The 16,065-nt window shown below is 43.8% G+C and overlaps 2 protein-coding genes across 3 annotated transcripts in view; one reads left to right on the forward strand and one right to left on the reverse strand.

The window, feature by feature from the left end:
• The window catches only part of Adcy6 (adenylate cyclase 6), a 37,645-nt gene extending 29,889 nt beyond the window's left edge, over positions 1 to 7,756 (forward strand). The window contains exons 23-24 of one of the 2 annotated variants that reach the window (XR_006147140.1): positions 7,395 to 7,399; positions 7,714 to 7,756. The gene's annotated coding sequence lies outside the window, so the exon portion shown is untranslated. The remainder of the gene's footprint in view (positions 1 to 7,394; positions 7,400 to 7,713) is intronic. The other variant, XR_006147141.1, reaches the window with a different exon arrangement.
• Positions 1 to 16,065, reverse strand: part of Tex49 (testis expressed 49) — a 30,347-nt gene that overhangs the window by 2,290 nt on the left and 11,992 nt on the right. The window contains exons 2-3 of the mRNA XM_042677565.1: positions 13,956 to 13,963; positions 4,162 to 4,276 (exon numbers count right to left, since the gene is read on the reverse strand). Coding sequence (XP_042533499.1) covers positions 4,162 to 4,276; positions 13,956 to 13,963 — 123 coding nt within the window. The remainder of the gene's footprint in view (positions 1 to 4,161; positions 4,277 to 13,955; positions 13,964 to 16,065) is intronic.

A 16,065-nucleotide genomic window follows, 5' to 3' on the forward strand; every position in this document is an offset into this window, starting at 1 on the left:
GGTAACGTGGGCCTGTCAGTCCAGCTATGAGGGAATCATAAATAGGAGGATTGCTGTCCAAGCTGACCTAGTGAGCAACTCAATACCCTCTCCCCATATAAAGCAAAAAGTATTGGGGGGTGGCCCAAATGGAAAGAGCATATGCCTAGCAAGAACAGAACCCTGATTTTAACCTCTGTACTACCAAAAAAAAAAAAAGTGATACTTTTAAAACTTTTATGGCCTAGGGGCTGGGAAGGTGGCTCAGTGGTAGAGTGCTTGCCTTGCATGCATGAGGCCCTGGGTTCCATTCCTCAGCACCACATAAGCAGAAAAAGCTGGAAGTGGTGCTGTGGCTCAAGTGGTAGAATGCTAGCTTTGAGCTGAAAAGCTAAGGGACAGCACCCAGGTCCAAAGTTTAGGCCCCATAGCCTAACATTCTGGTTTACTCTAAAGCTTTTATAATAATTATTTTTAAAATATTCTTAGGGACTGAGAAAGTGGCTCAGTGGTAGAGCGCTTGCCTTGCATGCATGATGCCCTAGGGTCGATCCTCAGCACCACATTAGCAGAAAAAGCTGGAAGTGGTGCTGTGGCTCAAGTGATAGAGTGCTAGCCTTGAGCTGAAGAGCTGAGAGACAGCGCCCAGGCCGAGTTCAGGCCCCACAACTGACAAAAAACAAAACAAAAAACAAGCCCCTGACCTGGTGAGCAACTCAATACCCTCTCCCCATATAAAGCAAAAAGTATTGGGGGGTGGCCCAAATGGAAAGAGTTTAAAATTTTAAAAGGACTTATTTGGAATTTTCTTCTCAGCTGATTCCAAATGTACAAGGGAAGGACAAAGTAGTATTTATTATCAACTGATTGCCTTTCCTAAGTCCTATCTTAAAGATTAATAGAGCCTCCTATTAGCTATTTCTGACTGCTGAAGTAGTCTTTTCCCTAACTGAACAGTGCTCTAGTTTCTCTTTTGGATAATCTTTGTATCAACAAACATACTCTATACCTATCTTATATACTTCTAGTATCTAGACATGAAAGGAGGTCAGGCCAATCATCAGTTACCTTGAATATAAAATATATCATTACTTACTAATTTAAAAAACATCATCATAGCCAGATGCCAGTAGCTCATGCCTGTAATCCTAGCTACTCAGGAGGCTGAGATCTGAGGATCACGGTTCAAAGCCTTCCTGGGCAGGAAAGTCCGTGAGACTCTTATCTCCAATAAACCACCAGAAAACTGGAAGTAGTGCTGTGGCTTAAGTGGTAGAGCGCTCGCTTTGAGCTGAAGAGCTGAGGGACAGCGCCCAAGCCTAGGCTGGGAATGTGGCTTAGTGGTAGAGTGCTTGCCTAGCATGCATAAAGTCCTGGATTCGATTCCCCAGTACCATATATACAGAAAAGGCTAGAAGTGGCTCTGTGTCTCAAGTGGTAGAGTGCTAGCCTTGAGCAAAAGCTCAGGAACAGTGCCCAAGCCCTAAGTTCAAGCCCCAGGACTGGCAAAAAAAAAAGTATGCCTTAAAATTATTACATTTTCTTAATTGTTTTCCTAGTAATTAATAACCTTTTAAAAATGTTTTGCTATTGTAAATAACTTTATGTGTGCTAATCCTGGGGCTTGAACTCAAGGCCTGGGCACTGTCCCTTAGTTTTTATGATCAAGGCTAGTGCTCTACCACTTGAGCCACAACTCCACTTCTGGCTTTTTGGTGGCTAATTGGAGAGTCTCATAGACGTTGTTGCCCAAGCTGGCTTTGAACCATAATCCTCAGATCTCAGCCTCTTGAATAGCTTGGATTACAGGTGTGAGCCAGTGGTATCTGGCTGGGAATAAATCTTATATGCCCTCTTCTTGTCTATGTCTTTTGATTTATAAAAGGATTTTTTTTTTTCCATGGGGCTTGAACTCAGGGCCTAGGTGCTGGTAGTTACTGTCCCTAGCAATCTACCACATTCTACCATTCTGCCACAGTGCCACTTCTGGTTTCCTGATTGTTAATTGGAGTTAAGAGTCTCAGGGACTTTCCTCCTCAGACTGTGAACTGTGATCCTCAGATCTCAGCTTCCTGAGTAGCCAGGATTATAGGCATGAGCCATTATAGGCATTGTGCCTGGCTCAGATTTTAGTGTTTACTATTTCAAGACAGATTCACACACAGCTATAAGAAATAACACCAGGAGAAACCATATACTGCCTACTCTCAGTAGTAACATGTTTCAAAACTGTAGTCAACTGCTTTGACCAAGAAATTATATATTGCTAGCGGTCTTATCCCCACTGGCCAGAGTCCCCATTTTGCAGCCTCAGGTAATCAGTGATCTGTTCAATTTTGTAAACCTGTCATTTCAAGTGATAAAAATGGCACATGCTTGCCCGCTTTCCTTCCTTCCTTCCTTCTTTCCTTTCTTCCTTCCTTCCTTCCTTCCTTCCTTCCTTCCTTCCTTCCTTCCTTCCTTCCTTCCTTCCTTCCTTCCTTCCTTCCTCCCTCCCTCCTTCCCTCCCTCCCTCCCTCTCTCTCTCTCTCTCTTTCTCTCTTTCTTTCTCTTTCCCTCTTTCTTTCCTGAGGCTTGAACTCCGGGCCTACTTGCTGTCCCTGAGTATTTTTGTTCAAGACTGGTGCTCCACTACTTGAACCACATCTCTACTTCCAACTTTTTGCTGGTCACCCAGAGATAAGAGTCTCATGAACTTTTTTTTTTTGTGTGTGTGTGTCAGTCGTGGGGCCTGAACTCTGGGTCTGGTCGCTGTCCCTCAGCTCTTCAGCTCAAGGCTAGCACCTTACCACTGGAGCCACAGCATCACTTCTGGCTTTTTCTGCTTATGTGGTGCTGAGGAATCGAACCCAGGGCTTCATGCATGTGAGGCACTCTACCACTGAGTCACCTTCCCAGCCTGAGTCTCATGAACTTTCCTTGCCTGGGTTGCCCTCGTACCTTGATTCTAAGATCTCAGCCTCCTGATTAGCTAGGATGACGGCTGTGAGCCATCAGCACCTGGGTAGCCTAAGTTTCAAGTGACATAAATGGCATAAAGATTGTGATCTTTTGGGTCTTGGAGTTCTCTACAGAGATTCCAATAAAAATTCTTCATAGAAGCTGGGCGCTGGTGGCTCACGCCTGTAATCCTAGCTACTCAGGAGGCTGAGATCTGAGGATCGCGGTTCAAAGCCAGCCCAGGCAGGAGAGACCGTGAGACTCCTGTCTCCAATAAACCACCAGAAAACCGGAAGTGGCGCTGTAGCTCAAGTGGTAGAGCACTTGCCTTGAGCTGAAGAGCTGAGGTACAGCGCCCAGGCCCAGAGTTCAAGCCCCAGGACCGACCAAGGAAAAAAAAAAATAAATCTTCATAGAGATTTCCCTGGAGATCATACTACATGCCTTGGGACTTTATCCTGTTTGGTTTTTCACAACAACACTAAAGAGTATTCTTATTTTCAGATGCTTCAGGGATGTTAAGTGGCTGAAGGAACTTGCCCAAGGTCATATAACTTGTGTGGATTTCAAGTTCAGTTCAGTTAAATTCCCAAGCTTGCCCTACTCTACCACTCCTCATGGGGCAGTGGGTGATGATATACAAAGGGCTTTGCTTTTGCTGTTATCCTCACCATTCTGGAAGACTGGTAAAACAGCAGACCAAGTTTTTCATCCATCTCTCTCTTTCAATTCAATTGCAGAAGCAGATTAATAAAGGGTAAGTGACTTAATAAAGTGAGATGTTGAGGAGACTCAATCCCAGACCTTGTTTGGGTTTCCAAACCAATCCAATTTCTATTTTGTCTGTTAATTTTTTTTAATTTTTTTAATTTTTGCCAGTCCTGGGGCTTGAACTCAGGGCCTGGCTACTATTCCTGGGCTTCCTTTTCTTAAGGCTAGCACTCTACCACTTGAGCCACAGCGCCACTTATGGCCTTTTCTGTGTATGTGGTACTGAGGAGCTTCATGCATGCTAGACAAGCACTCTACCACTAAGCTGCATTCCCGGCCTTGTTTGTTAATGTTGTCAGTTTCTATTTTGTCATTCTCACCCTCCGTTCAAGTCTACTTCTGCCTCTTGTCAGTCTCTGCCAGGTGCCTCCCTCCCTTCTTTCTTCCTCCTCCCCCGCCCCCAGACATTCTCTAGGAACTCAGGCACTTCTTTTTCTGTGCCTACCCTGGTCCCCACTCCAGAGAACTTACATGTCTTCAGCAACACCTTCCGTACAGCTTCATGGTATCTCATGTGGCTGTTCTGGTGCACAGAATAATTCCCATTTTGTGCAGTAATAGGTGGAAGCCTAGTGGGCATTGACTCCTGAACTGAAACAAGAAGAGACCCATTCTGAGTACTTGCCAAGTGAAGCTATTTGATTCTCTGTTTTCTGTGCCCATAAGGTACATGGCAGGATCTCTCCTGATTCATCACATCTGTGGCAGAGGGGAGAGGAAAAAGCCAGTAATTATAAGAGTTCCTTCATTGCTCCTGATTCTGGGGTATTTTATGTGGCCTCCTGCTGGATTCAGGATACTGGACAGATACTTAGGTTTTATGCTGGTGAACATGCCCTCTTATCTATATGAATACTCCTTTTTATAGGATTGGTATGTTTATAGAACTTCAAATGGTCTAAAATGAGAAGTAATGTTTGAGCTAAGTCCTGAAGGGCAATGGGAGTTCATGGACCATAGCAGAAACAGGAAGAGCTCTTCAGGTAGCAGGACAGCAAAAGCATTAGAACCATTAGAGAGGCAGCAGAGAGATTTCTGTTGCTTTGGTTTCTGAGTGATGTGGAGAGAGACAGGATGGAGCTTGAAATGTAATATAGTGGATACATAGCATTTATTTTTATGTTTGAGAATCATCTTTTATGAAACAGATCCTGCATCTCACTGTAGAAGCTTAAAGGACCTCCTCCCTCCCCCCTCAACAAACCTTTCTTGTAACAAGGGCTGGACAAAGACTTCTGGTTAGCCAGAAGTCTTTTTCTTTCTTTTTTTTCTTTTGGTGTTGGTCCTGGAGCTTGAACTCAGGACCTGGGCCCGTCCTTGAGCTTCTTTTGCTCAAGGCTAGCACTCTACCTTTTGAGCCACAGCACTCTACTTCTTGTTTTTTCTTTTTTGTAGTTTATCAGAGATAATAATCTCATTCACTTTCCTGTCCAGGCTGGCTTTGAACTATGATCCTCAGATCTCAGCCTCCTGAGTAGCTAAGATTATAGGCATGAGCCATTGGTGTCTGGCCTGGCTAGGCTGATTAAAAAAATCTGCTCTAGATTTTGAATCAAGGATGAGGTTTCAAGGATGCAATGGCCATATAACTTTTATTTTTTGCTAGTGATGAGCATTGGTATCAATGGCATTGCCTCTTGTTTCTCACAGTGGTGTTCAGGATGCAGTGCATTTGGTGCCCTCCTGCCACTATAGCCTGGGATGTAATAGTGTCTATCTCAGAGCAGGTCTGTGAGATGATTCTGAGCATTATTTCTGATTACCATCCACTGAGCCCAGTCCTCAATTTCACTTGCAGATTTTATATATTACCCAATATTCTTTTTTTTTCTTTTATGTCAGTTCTGGGGCTCGAACTCAGGGCCCATGTGCCATCTCTTAGCTTTTTCGCTCAAGGCTGGTGCTCTATTACTTGAGCCAAAGATCCACTTGTGGCTTTTTTGCTGGTTAATTGGAAGTAAGAGTCTCATGAACTTCCTTGCCCAGGTTGGCTTTGAACCTTGATCTTCAATCCCAGCCTCCTGAGAAGCTGGGTTTACAAGTGTGAGCCATCAGTGCCCAGCCTCAAACACTCTTTTAGTATATCCACATTCTGCTTCAATAATCTAGATTTGGTTTGCATCTCAGAATCTTGAATGAGTGGATTTGAAACAGTGAAAAAGAGGGAGGTGTCTAGGGGATTCTGAGATTTCTGTCTCTTGACTATTCCATCCATTTTGTTATCTAAGCCAGAAGAAGAGAGGCCCCTTGCCCTAGCTCCCCTGAAAAGTCTCAGATGCAGAATAAAGCTCAGCTCTTCATCTATTGTTTTCAGCGCTTCTGTTCTGTTTTCACGAAGCCTTTTGTCTTTCTTGCTTATAGATGCTTGTCAGGACCTAGCTCAGCATTTGCATCCTTGCTGGAAATTGTTAAGAGTTGCTGACTCATTTCTGATGAAGGGTGGGGATGCTGCTTCCGTCATGGAGTTCTTTACCAGCTCCAGCTTTTTTCCTGTCTTCCCTGGCTTGGTCTCATTCAATTCATCATCTGTGTCCCTCCTCTTCCCTTTTGCCCTCCAATGGAAATCTCCTTTAATAATCTGAGTCTGAGATAATTTCACCACTGGTTCAAGGCACAATTTGAACTTCCTCCCTTATATGGCTAAGGACTTAACAGAGAACTTGAAGTCCCGGAGCCATGGTTAGTGTAGAGTTCTGTCAGTCTGGACTGAATTGGGGACTGGTTTATATTCCAAAACAGGTTACAGCAATGAGGGGCCATTTGAACTTGGTTGTTCAACTTGGAGTAAGGTGGAGTGGTAGAATGTCCTTAGAAAAATAGGTGTCGTTTGAGGAGGAAAAAACCAAGCATATTCCTAGTGGGTGGTGGGATCTGGACTGAGAGTAATAGCTGGTCTGAGTTCAAATGACAGTGAGAGCTCTTTGGTCTTCAGGTCTCAGCCTTGTTGTCCTCAATGGTACAGCCAGCAGATGTTTTTTTTCGCTACTATCTCCAAATGTCCAGTCAGGACATCCAGCCTCTCATGTGGATGGTCACTGTGTGCCTGCAGTTGTGCTGAAAGTTCAACCACTTGGTTGCCTTTTCTTCTAAATCAAGAAGCATTTGTCAGGGGCTGGGAAGGTGGCTCAGTGGTAGAGCGCTTGCCTTGCATGCATGAGGCCCTGGGTTCCATTCCTCAGCACCATATAAGCAAAAAGAAAAAAGCCGGAAGTGGCGCTGTGGCTCAAGTGGTAGAGCACTAGCCTTGAGCTGAAAAGCTGAGGGACAGCGCCCAGGCCCAGAGTTCAGGCCCCACGACCGGACCCAAAAAAAAAAAAAAAAAGAAGCATTTGGCAGCTGGGCACAGGTAGCCCATCCCTGTAATCTTATCTACTCAGAAGGCTGAGATCTGAGGATCCAGGTTTGAAGCCAGACTGGAGAGGCCATCTCCAATTAACTAGCAAAATGCCTGGCTGGAGGTGTAGAGTGGTAGAGCACTAGCTGTGAGGGAAAAAAAAGTGTAGGTATGAAGTCCTGACTTAAAAAGCCCCAGTAGTAGCACAGAAGGGGGAAAAAAATCCTATTTAGGAGATCCTATCAAATGTTGGGCATTAATCCTAACATTAATTGGCTGGAACATTAATATGTACTAAAATAGGCTAAAATAAGTGAAAGGGTATCTTGCACTTACTGTCTTAATACAGAGAAGTTATCAGTGCTGTGAGAGGAAGTTCACGAGGGTGAGAAGCACTAGCCTAGGGAACCAGACCAATCCCCAGGGCATATTTTCCATGTGGGGGCAGTCACTTTGCCTTCTTGTCTACAAATAACTTCCTTGATATGCTTGTTCAGGATTATGAACACAGGGAAAGTCGGTGGGGCATGAGGCAGCAGTAGGCCTGCTTAAGTGCGGATTACAGACTGCTAATGAAAATTGAGAGCTTAGAAGTGGAGCTGTGGCTCAAAATGGTAAAGCGCTAGCTTTGAGAAAAGGAGCTCAGGGACAGCACCCAGGCCCTGAGTTCAAGCTCCATGACACAAAAGGGAAGGACGGAAGGAAGGAAGGAAGGAAGGAGAAAGAAAGAGAAAGAAAGAAAGAAAGAGAAAGAAAGAAAGGGAAGAAAGAGAAAGAGAAAGAAAAAATTGAGAGCTGGGTGCTGGTGGCTCATGCCTGTAATTCTAGCTACTCAGGAGGCTGAGAGCTACAGATTAAGGTTCAAAGCCAGCCTGGGCATGAAAGTCTGTGAGACTCATCTCTAATTAATCCCAGAAAAAGATGGAAGTGGTGCTGTAGCTCCAGTGGTAGAGCGCTAGCCTTGAATAAAAAGGAGCTTAAGAACATTGCCTAGGCTCAGAGTTCAAGGCCCAGGACTGGGAAAAAAAAAGAAAAGAAAAGGAAATTGAGTACAGTGATGTAGCTTTTCTAGAAACAATAACAATAAAAATAGCTAATAATTAATGCGCCTGATACAGCTCTTGGAATGTAGGCACTATTATTATTTTTTACAAAAGAGATACAAGCACATAATTTGTCTAAGTTCACATAATTAGCATGTGGCAGAGCTCTGAGTTTAACCCATACAGCTTGGATCTGGAGTGCATGCTCCTACCCACTATTCTAAACTTCCTCTTGAAATAACCTTGTCGAGGCTTCTAGGAAAGACTAAGGATTTGGTCTAGTAGTTAGCCCTGTGATAGGGCTTCAAGGATACCGCTGACTCGAGGTCCTGCCGAGGGTGTCTGCTCCCCTACAGCAACCTGGAGTTGGATAGAGACACAATCTCATCACTTAGATCCAGAGGCAGAACCTGCCCTCTGAGTATGAAAATGGGGATCGTCATTTCCTACTGCCAGCATCAGGGCAGCAGCGAGGGCTGGAACCTGGGTAGGTCACTCTCCCAGTGGACTGGGTCAGTCTTAATGGGGAAGACCAATAGGGAAAGGATGAGCATCTGTGGGAAATGTAGCCTGCTTCCTGCCTATAGACACAGCCACTAGCCTGGAGGTGGACCTACCGGCTAATTTTGGCAGTATGTGACTATAAGTAGCATGAACACCTCCCCCTCTAATTTTATGGATATAGGCCATGATGGTCTATAGTAGTGATGAGACACTATGGTTGTTTCCAAGATATATTCCTATCGCTTCAATAGTTTTATCCACTAGGAAAGGTAGAGAGGGTCTCAGGCTCTGGCTAGTTCATTCTGTGTGTGTGTGTGTGTGTGTGTGTGTGTGTGTGTGTGTGTGTGTGTGTGTGTGCGCGCGCGCGTGCGCGCGCCAGCCTGGGGCTTGAATTCAAGGGATGGGTGCTGTCCCTGAGCTTTTTTGCTCAAGTCTGGTACTTTGCCACTTGAGCCATAGCTCCACTTTTGGCTTTTAGGTGGTTCATTGGAGATCTTTGGAGATAAGAGTGTCACAGACTTTCCTGCTCGGGCTGGCTTTGAACTGTGGTCCTCAGATCTAAGCCTACTCTAAGTAGCTAGGATTACAGGCTGCAAGATCCCAGCCTAGCTAGTTCATTCAGAGCTGAATTATATCATTTAGCCTTTTGTTTCAAAAGCTAGAACTACAGTGCCCTCTGCTGGAATTAAATAAGAGTGGCATTTCTAGATCTCTCTCCTCTTTCTCCCTTTCTCCCTCCCTCTCTCTTGAATTCAGGGCCTGGGCACTGTCACCAAACTTTTCTGTTCAATGTTAGTGCCCTACCATTTCTTGTTTTTTGGTAGTTAAGTGGTAAAGTCTCGTTACTTTCCTTCCCAGGCTGGTTTTCTTTCTCTTTCTTTCTTTCTTTTGTTGGTGGTAGGGCTTGAACTCTGGGCCTGGGCACTGAGTGGTCCCTCAGCTCTTCAGCTCAAGGCTCTACCACTTGAGCCACAGTGCCACTTTCAGTTTTCTGGTTGTTTACTTGAGATAGGAGTCTGACTTTCTTGCCTGGGCTGGCTTTGAACTGTGATCCTCAGATCTCAGCCTCCTGAGGAGTTAGGATTATAGGTTGTAATCCACTGGTGCCCAGATCTAGCTGTCTCTTAACAGGTGGGTCACCAGTCAAGCAGCTAGAGAGGCCAGGAGGCCTAGGAGAATATGCACACTAGAATCAGGAAACAATTTGTTGAAATAAGAACATAGGAGTATTCAGTATTACCAAAGTACAGCTGTCTTTCTTTAAAGAAATTCATTTGGAAGTTGGACTGAGAGCAACTCTGAGACCCACAGGTAAATTCCTCAGGGAAGCAGATTGAGACACTTAGAATGTGCAAAGCCTGAATGTGCTTGTGTCTTTTGATAGTCTGGCAGGGAAAAGTCATTTGTCTCAAGAACAAGCACCTCAAGCTGGGTGCTGGTGACTCATGACTAGCTATTTAGGAGGCTGAGTATTAAGGATCTCAGTTTGAAGCCAGGGCAGGTAGGAAAGTTATCTCATCTCCAATTAACCAGCAAAAAGCTGGAAGTTGAGGTGTGGCACAAATGATAGAGTACCAGCCTTGAGTAGAAAAGCTAAGGGACGGTGCCCAAGCTCTGAGTTCAAGCCCTAAGTACAGAGAGGAGAGAGAGAGAGAGAGAGAGAGAGAGAGAGAGAGAGAGAGAGAGAGAGAGAGAGAGAGAGAGAGATCTCCTTATCATCCACACTCACTTATTTTGAGATTCCTGTCTGTGCACACTCATCTATTTTGAGATTCCTGTGCACACTCACCTATTTGGAGATTCCTGTCTGTGGCAGTGTCTTGAATGCATGCATCTGTGTTATGGTGAGCTATAATCAGAATTAGGGTCTTCAGATAAAAAGTTAAGGAGCTGCCTTGGCAAAGTTCCAGATTAGAGAGTATTTTTATGAAATCAAGACCAGGAGGAATACGTAGGTATGAAGCTATGAATGGCTCAAAGCAGGCAAGACCAAGTCAGCAAAGGAAAGGACAGAAATACAAAGTCTTGTTCCCCCTGGATAGGACATATGGGAAATTTTATGCACTCAAAAAATCAGGAAACAAATTCTGGAGGCTAGGCTGAAGCTATAGAGCATCCCATATTTAGGATTAGGAAGGAGGAGTCTGGAAGAAACAGAAATCTGATTAGTGGGTATGAAAGTTCTGGCCACAGGTTCAGGGGTACTTTTCTATGGGCAATGGTGTTTGACTAGGCTCTTTCAGGGCATAGATGATACAGCCTTTGAAGGTAGCCAGCAATTTTTATTCCTTAAAGAATCTTACAGTTAAAAATAATGTTTGCTGGGCACTTGCTGGGCCTGAATCCTAGCTATTCAGAAGGCAGAAATCTAACGACTGAAATTCAAAGCTAGCCTGGGCAGGAAAGTCCATGAGATGATTATCTCCAATAAACTACCTAAAAGCCAAAAGTGGAGCTATTACTCAAGTGGTAGAGTGCTAGCCTTGAGCAAAAGGAAGATCGGGGACAAGCCCTGAGTTCAAGCTCCAGGACCAACACACACACACATGAAAATATGCTTTCCAGGTATCCTATCCTTGAAAGAATGTCTTAAGCAGTGGACAAAGAAAAGTATATGTACATAGTTAACTCAAATATGATTTATGAGCTTTCCTTAAAAAAACCTGTTATATATACGTAATATTTAATCACCACAACAAAAAAGTAGATCTTATTATCTCCATTTACAGCTAAGGACACTGAAGCATTATTTATTTGCTTAGTGTGATTTATCTCCCCCCAAACTGAATAATTATGGGCTGATAAAACTGAGTTACTACCTGGTATCGATAGCTTACACCCATCATCCTAACTATTCAGGAGGCTGAGATCTGAGGATTGGGGTTGAAGCCAGTCCAGGCAGGAAAAACCATGAGACTCTTATCTCCAATTAATCACAGAAAGAACTGGAAGTGTCACTGTGGCTCAAGTGGTAGAATGCTACCCTTAAGCAAAAGGAGACCAAGGACAGTACCCAGGCCCAGAATTTAAGCCCTAGGACTGGCAAAAACAAAAACCCGGGTTGGGAGGTTGGCTCAGTGGTAGAGTGCTTGCCTTGCATGCATGAGGACCTGGGTTCGATTCCTCAGCACCACATAAATAGAAAAAGCTGGAAGTGGCGCTGTGGCTCAAGTGGTAGGGCGCTAGCCTTCAAGTGAAGAGCTGAGGGACAGCGCACAGGCCCAGAGTTCAGGCCCCCCAACTGACAAATAATAACAACACAAAACCATTCCCCACAACTTGCTTTCCTTTTTGGCTTTTTTAATTTATTTTTTATTTTTTTTTTGGGTCCAGTAGTGGGCCTGAACTCTGGGCCTGGGCACTGTCCCTCAGCTCTTCAGCTCAAGGCTAGCACTCTACCACTGAGCCACAGAGCCACTTCCGGCTTTTTTCTTTTTGCTTATGTGGTGCTGGGGAATCAAACCCAGGGCCTCAAGCATGCAAGGCAAGTGCTCTACCACTGAGCCACCTTCCCAGCCCTTGTTTTTTTTTTTTTTTAAATACTATACTTTGGTTTCTCCTGATAAAATTCAGAAGAGCAGGGTTAAAAAGAAAGGAAGGAAGCAAGGACTGTCAATGTTTGATTACATGTGTTGACTCGCCTCTGTGAGATTTCACTGTGACTATAAAAAGAAAAGCGTGAGTGAGCTCTTTTGCATGCTAATACACTTACATCTACTAGTAGGAAAAAACACATCCTTTGAATTAAAATTGTGAGTGACAGGGGCTGGGAATGTGGCTTAGTGGTACAGTGCTTGCCTAGCATGCATGAAGCCCTGAGTTCGATTCCTCAGTATCACATATACAGAAAAGGCCAGTAGTGGCACCAGGGCTCAAGTGGTAGAGTACTAGCCTTGAGCCAAAGGAGCTCAAGGACAGTGCCTAGGCCCTGAGTTTAAGCTGCAGGACTGGCAAAAAACAATTGTGAGCGACTTAAAATGTATCATGATACATGTTAGGAATGGAAAGGAGCCAGGTGCTTATGACTCACATCTATAATTGTAGTTACTCAGGAGGGTGAGATCTGAGGATTGAGGTTTGAAACTAGTCTGGGCAGAAATGTCTGTGAGACTCTTATCTCCAATTACCCAGCAAAAAGTTGGAAGTGGAGGTGTGGCTCAAGTGGTACAGTGCACAGCCTTGTATGAAAAAGCCAAGTGAGAGCTTGAGGCTCCTGTACTAACACAGGGGGAAAAAGACAAAGACAGAAAGAGAAAAGTAAGGAAAAAAGAAAGGATGACTATATTAATAAGTTAATTTTATAGTTGCTGTTAAAGGCTAAGTTGAAGCCAGGCTTTGGTGGCTCATACCTATAATCCTAGCTACTATAAGGCTGAGATTTGAGGATGGTGGTTCAAAGCCAGCTCAGTCAGGAAAGTCAGCTAGACTCTTATCTCCAATAAACAACTCAGAAAAGGATGGAAGTAAAAAAAAAAAAAAAAAAGAAGTTTAGGGACAGGGCCCAGTCCCTGAGTTCAAGTTCAAGGACCGGCACATGCACACACAAAACCTAAGCTGAGGGGCCAGGTAAGAATGTGGCTGCTAAGGCAGATGACAGAATCAAATGCCTGGGTACGTGTGCAGTCATCTTCCTTATCTCGGGAGGATTTGTTCTAAGACCTCCAATGTAAGCCTGAAACCATGCATAGGTACTAAACCCTGTACTACTTATAGGAAAAACATATACATACAGTAGTTTAACTTATAAATTAGGCATAGTAAGGAAGTAATATCAACTAATAATAACATAGACCAATTATAACAATATACTGCAATAAAATTATGTGCAGGTGGGCTCAGATGGATGATGTCTGTAATCTTAGCTGCTTAAGAGACTGAAATCTGAGGATCATGGTTCAAAACTAGCCTGGGCAGGAAAATCTTAACTCCAGTTAACTTCCAAAACGGCTGGAAGTGGAAGTATGGTTCAAGTGGTAGAGTGTTAGCCTTGAAGGGAAAAAAAGAAGCTCAGGGACAGTGCCCAGGCTCTGACTTCAAGCACCAAGACCAGTGCATTCGTGCACATGTGTGTGGGTGTGCACACACACGTGTGCACGTGCACACACACACACACACACACACACACGAACTGTGCATTTGGTCTGTAGTCTGTTTCTCAGAAATACATTATACTATATTCACTCTTCTCATAATGCTAGACACTAAAGTACCTACATGATGAGATGAAGTAAGCCAATGACATAGGCCTTATGATGTAGCATTAGGTTACTCTTCTAAGAGTTACTTGAACATAAGCACTATGATACCAGATAGTGGATCTAATTACCAACTCAGCTACTGTGTGACCAACAGGTGAGTTCCTATATAGCACAGACATGCTGGACAACTTGGTCTGGGAAGGACAGTAAGATCTCATGTTACTCAGAGTTACAGTGCATAATTTAAAACCTATGAAATGTTTACTTTGGAAATTGTTTCTTTAATATTTTTGGGCTACAGCTGATGACAGACAACTATAGTTGAAAGTAAAAGCATGGATAAAGGGAAAATTGATATGGAAAAAATCAGTCAGAAAGAAATGAGACCAAGAATTATTGGAGAGATGAGATTACAAATGAGAGACCTTCAAGAATATGTGATTTGTGGAACTAAGGGTGAGGACTGTTGGGTGTTGGTACTCACATCTGTAATCTAGCTGCTCAGGAAGCTCAAATCTGAGAACCACAGTTCAAAGCCAGCCCAGGCAGGAAAGGCCATGAGACTCTTACCTCCATTTAACCAGCAAAAAGCTGGAAGTGGAGCTGTGACCAACAGATAGAGTGCCAACCTTGAACAAAAAAGTAAAGGGATAGCACCTAGGCCCTGAGTTCAAGCCCCACGACTGGTGTGTGTGTGCATCATACACACCACACAGAAAAAGAAAAAAAAGAATGAGGGCAGGGGATGGAGCAGGTGCTTGAAGTATGAAGAAAGAAGATATAGGAAGATCCATAACAGTGGATGTAGTTGACCTTGAGGGAAATGTAGTTGACCTTTAGGCAGTCACAAAGGCCCACTGGAGTTTAGCAATCATGACTTTAAAGCAAAGTCAATTAATATGGCTATTCTTCTTTACACTGTGAGTATAAACTCTTTCCAGTAGTTTTGTTATAATCAGGGATAGCAGAGGGGGAAGGAGAGTGGAGAAAGAAATTGGGACAATAATTTGAAGGGGGGGGGGTTGGGAAGGTGGCTCAGTGGTAGAGTGCTTGCCTTGCATTCATGAGGCCCTGGGTTCCATTCCTCAGCACTTACATAAGCAAAAAGAAAAAAGCCAGAAGTGGCGCTGTGGCTCAAGTGGTAGAGTGCTAGCCTTGAGCTGAAGAGCTGAGGGACAGCGCCCAGGCCCAGAGTTCAGGCCCTACGACCCCCCCCCCCCCAAAAAATAATAATTTGAGGGGAATGTGTAGTCAAGGGAGAACCTGGGTTGGTGCCTTACCTAGGAGATTTGTATATGTTCTGAATATTACTGAATACATGAATTGTACATATGAATATATATTGTATATATGAATACATATATATGTATGTGTTTATACATGTGTCCCATACTGTATTGAAAAAAAGTGGTGAAAATGGACCTCTCATATTCCAGATCAGGTATTTTAAAGAAGTTCCTTTTCTGAGCCAGGTGCTTGTGGCTCAAGCCTATAAGCCTAGCTACTCAGGAGGCCAAGATCTGAGGATCAAGGTTTAAAGCCAGCCCTGGCAAGAAAGTCCTTTAGACTCTACTCTCCAATTAACCACCTGAAAACCGGAAGTGGTGCAGTGATTAAAGTGGTAGAGTGTTAGCCTTGAGCAAAAAAAAACTCGGGGATACCACCCAGACCCTGAGTTGAAGCCCCATGACTGACCAAAAAAATCCTTTCTTCATCTACTGAGATAATAAGATGTTTGTCCTTTACTGTTGATTTATGATTGATATACAAATATGTTGAAATATTCTTGAATCTTTGGGATAAATATTACTTTTTTTGCTAGACATAGGGCTTGAACATAGAGCCTGGGGGGGCATTCCTGAGTTCTTTTTGCTCTAGGCTAGTGCTCTACAACTTTGAGGCCCAGTGTGACTTCCAGTTTTCTGGTGGTTATTTGGAGATAAGAGTATCTTGGACTTTCCTGCCCAGGCTGGCTTTGAACTGCAATCCCCAGATCTCAGCCTCCTGAGTAGCTAGGATTACAGGTATGAGCCACCAGCACTGTGTACTCATTTGATCTTTTTGATGTAGAATTTGGTTTGCTAGTATTTTGTTGAGAATATTTGCATCTGTGTTCATCAAGAATATTGGTCATCCTTTTTATAAGATGGAGGGTTTTGTTGTGTTAACTCAAGCTAGCCTTAAAGTCCTTGATTCAAGTAATCTTTCTGCCTTGGCCGCCTATACCACTATGTAGGCTTTGGCCATATATTTATTCTTTTATTATTTTTTCTCATAGATTTTTTCTTCATGCATT

The sequence above is a fragment of the Dipodomys spectabilis genome, unplaced genomic scaffold, assembly GCF_019054845.1.
Source record: "Dipodomys spectabilis isolate Male_0828 unplaced genomic scaffold, ASM1905484v1 ptg000039l, whole genome shotgun sequence".
Lineage (NCBI taxonomy): Eukaryota > Metazoa > Chordata > Mammalia > Rodentia > Heteromyidae > Dipodomys > Dipodomys spectabilis.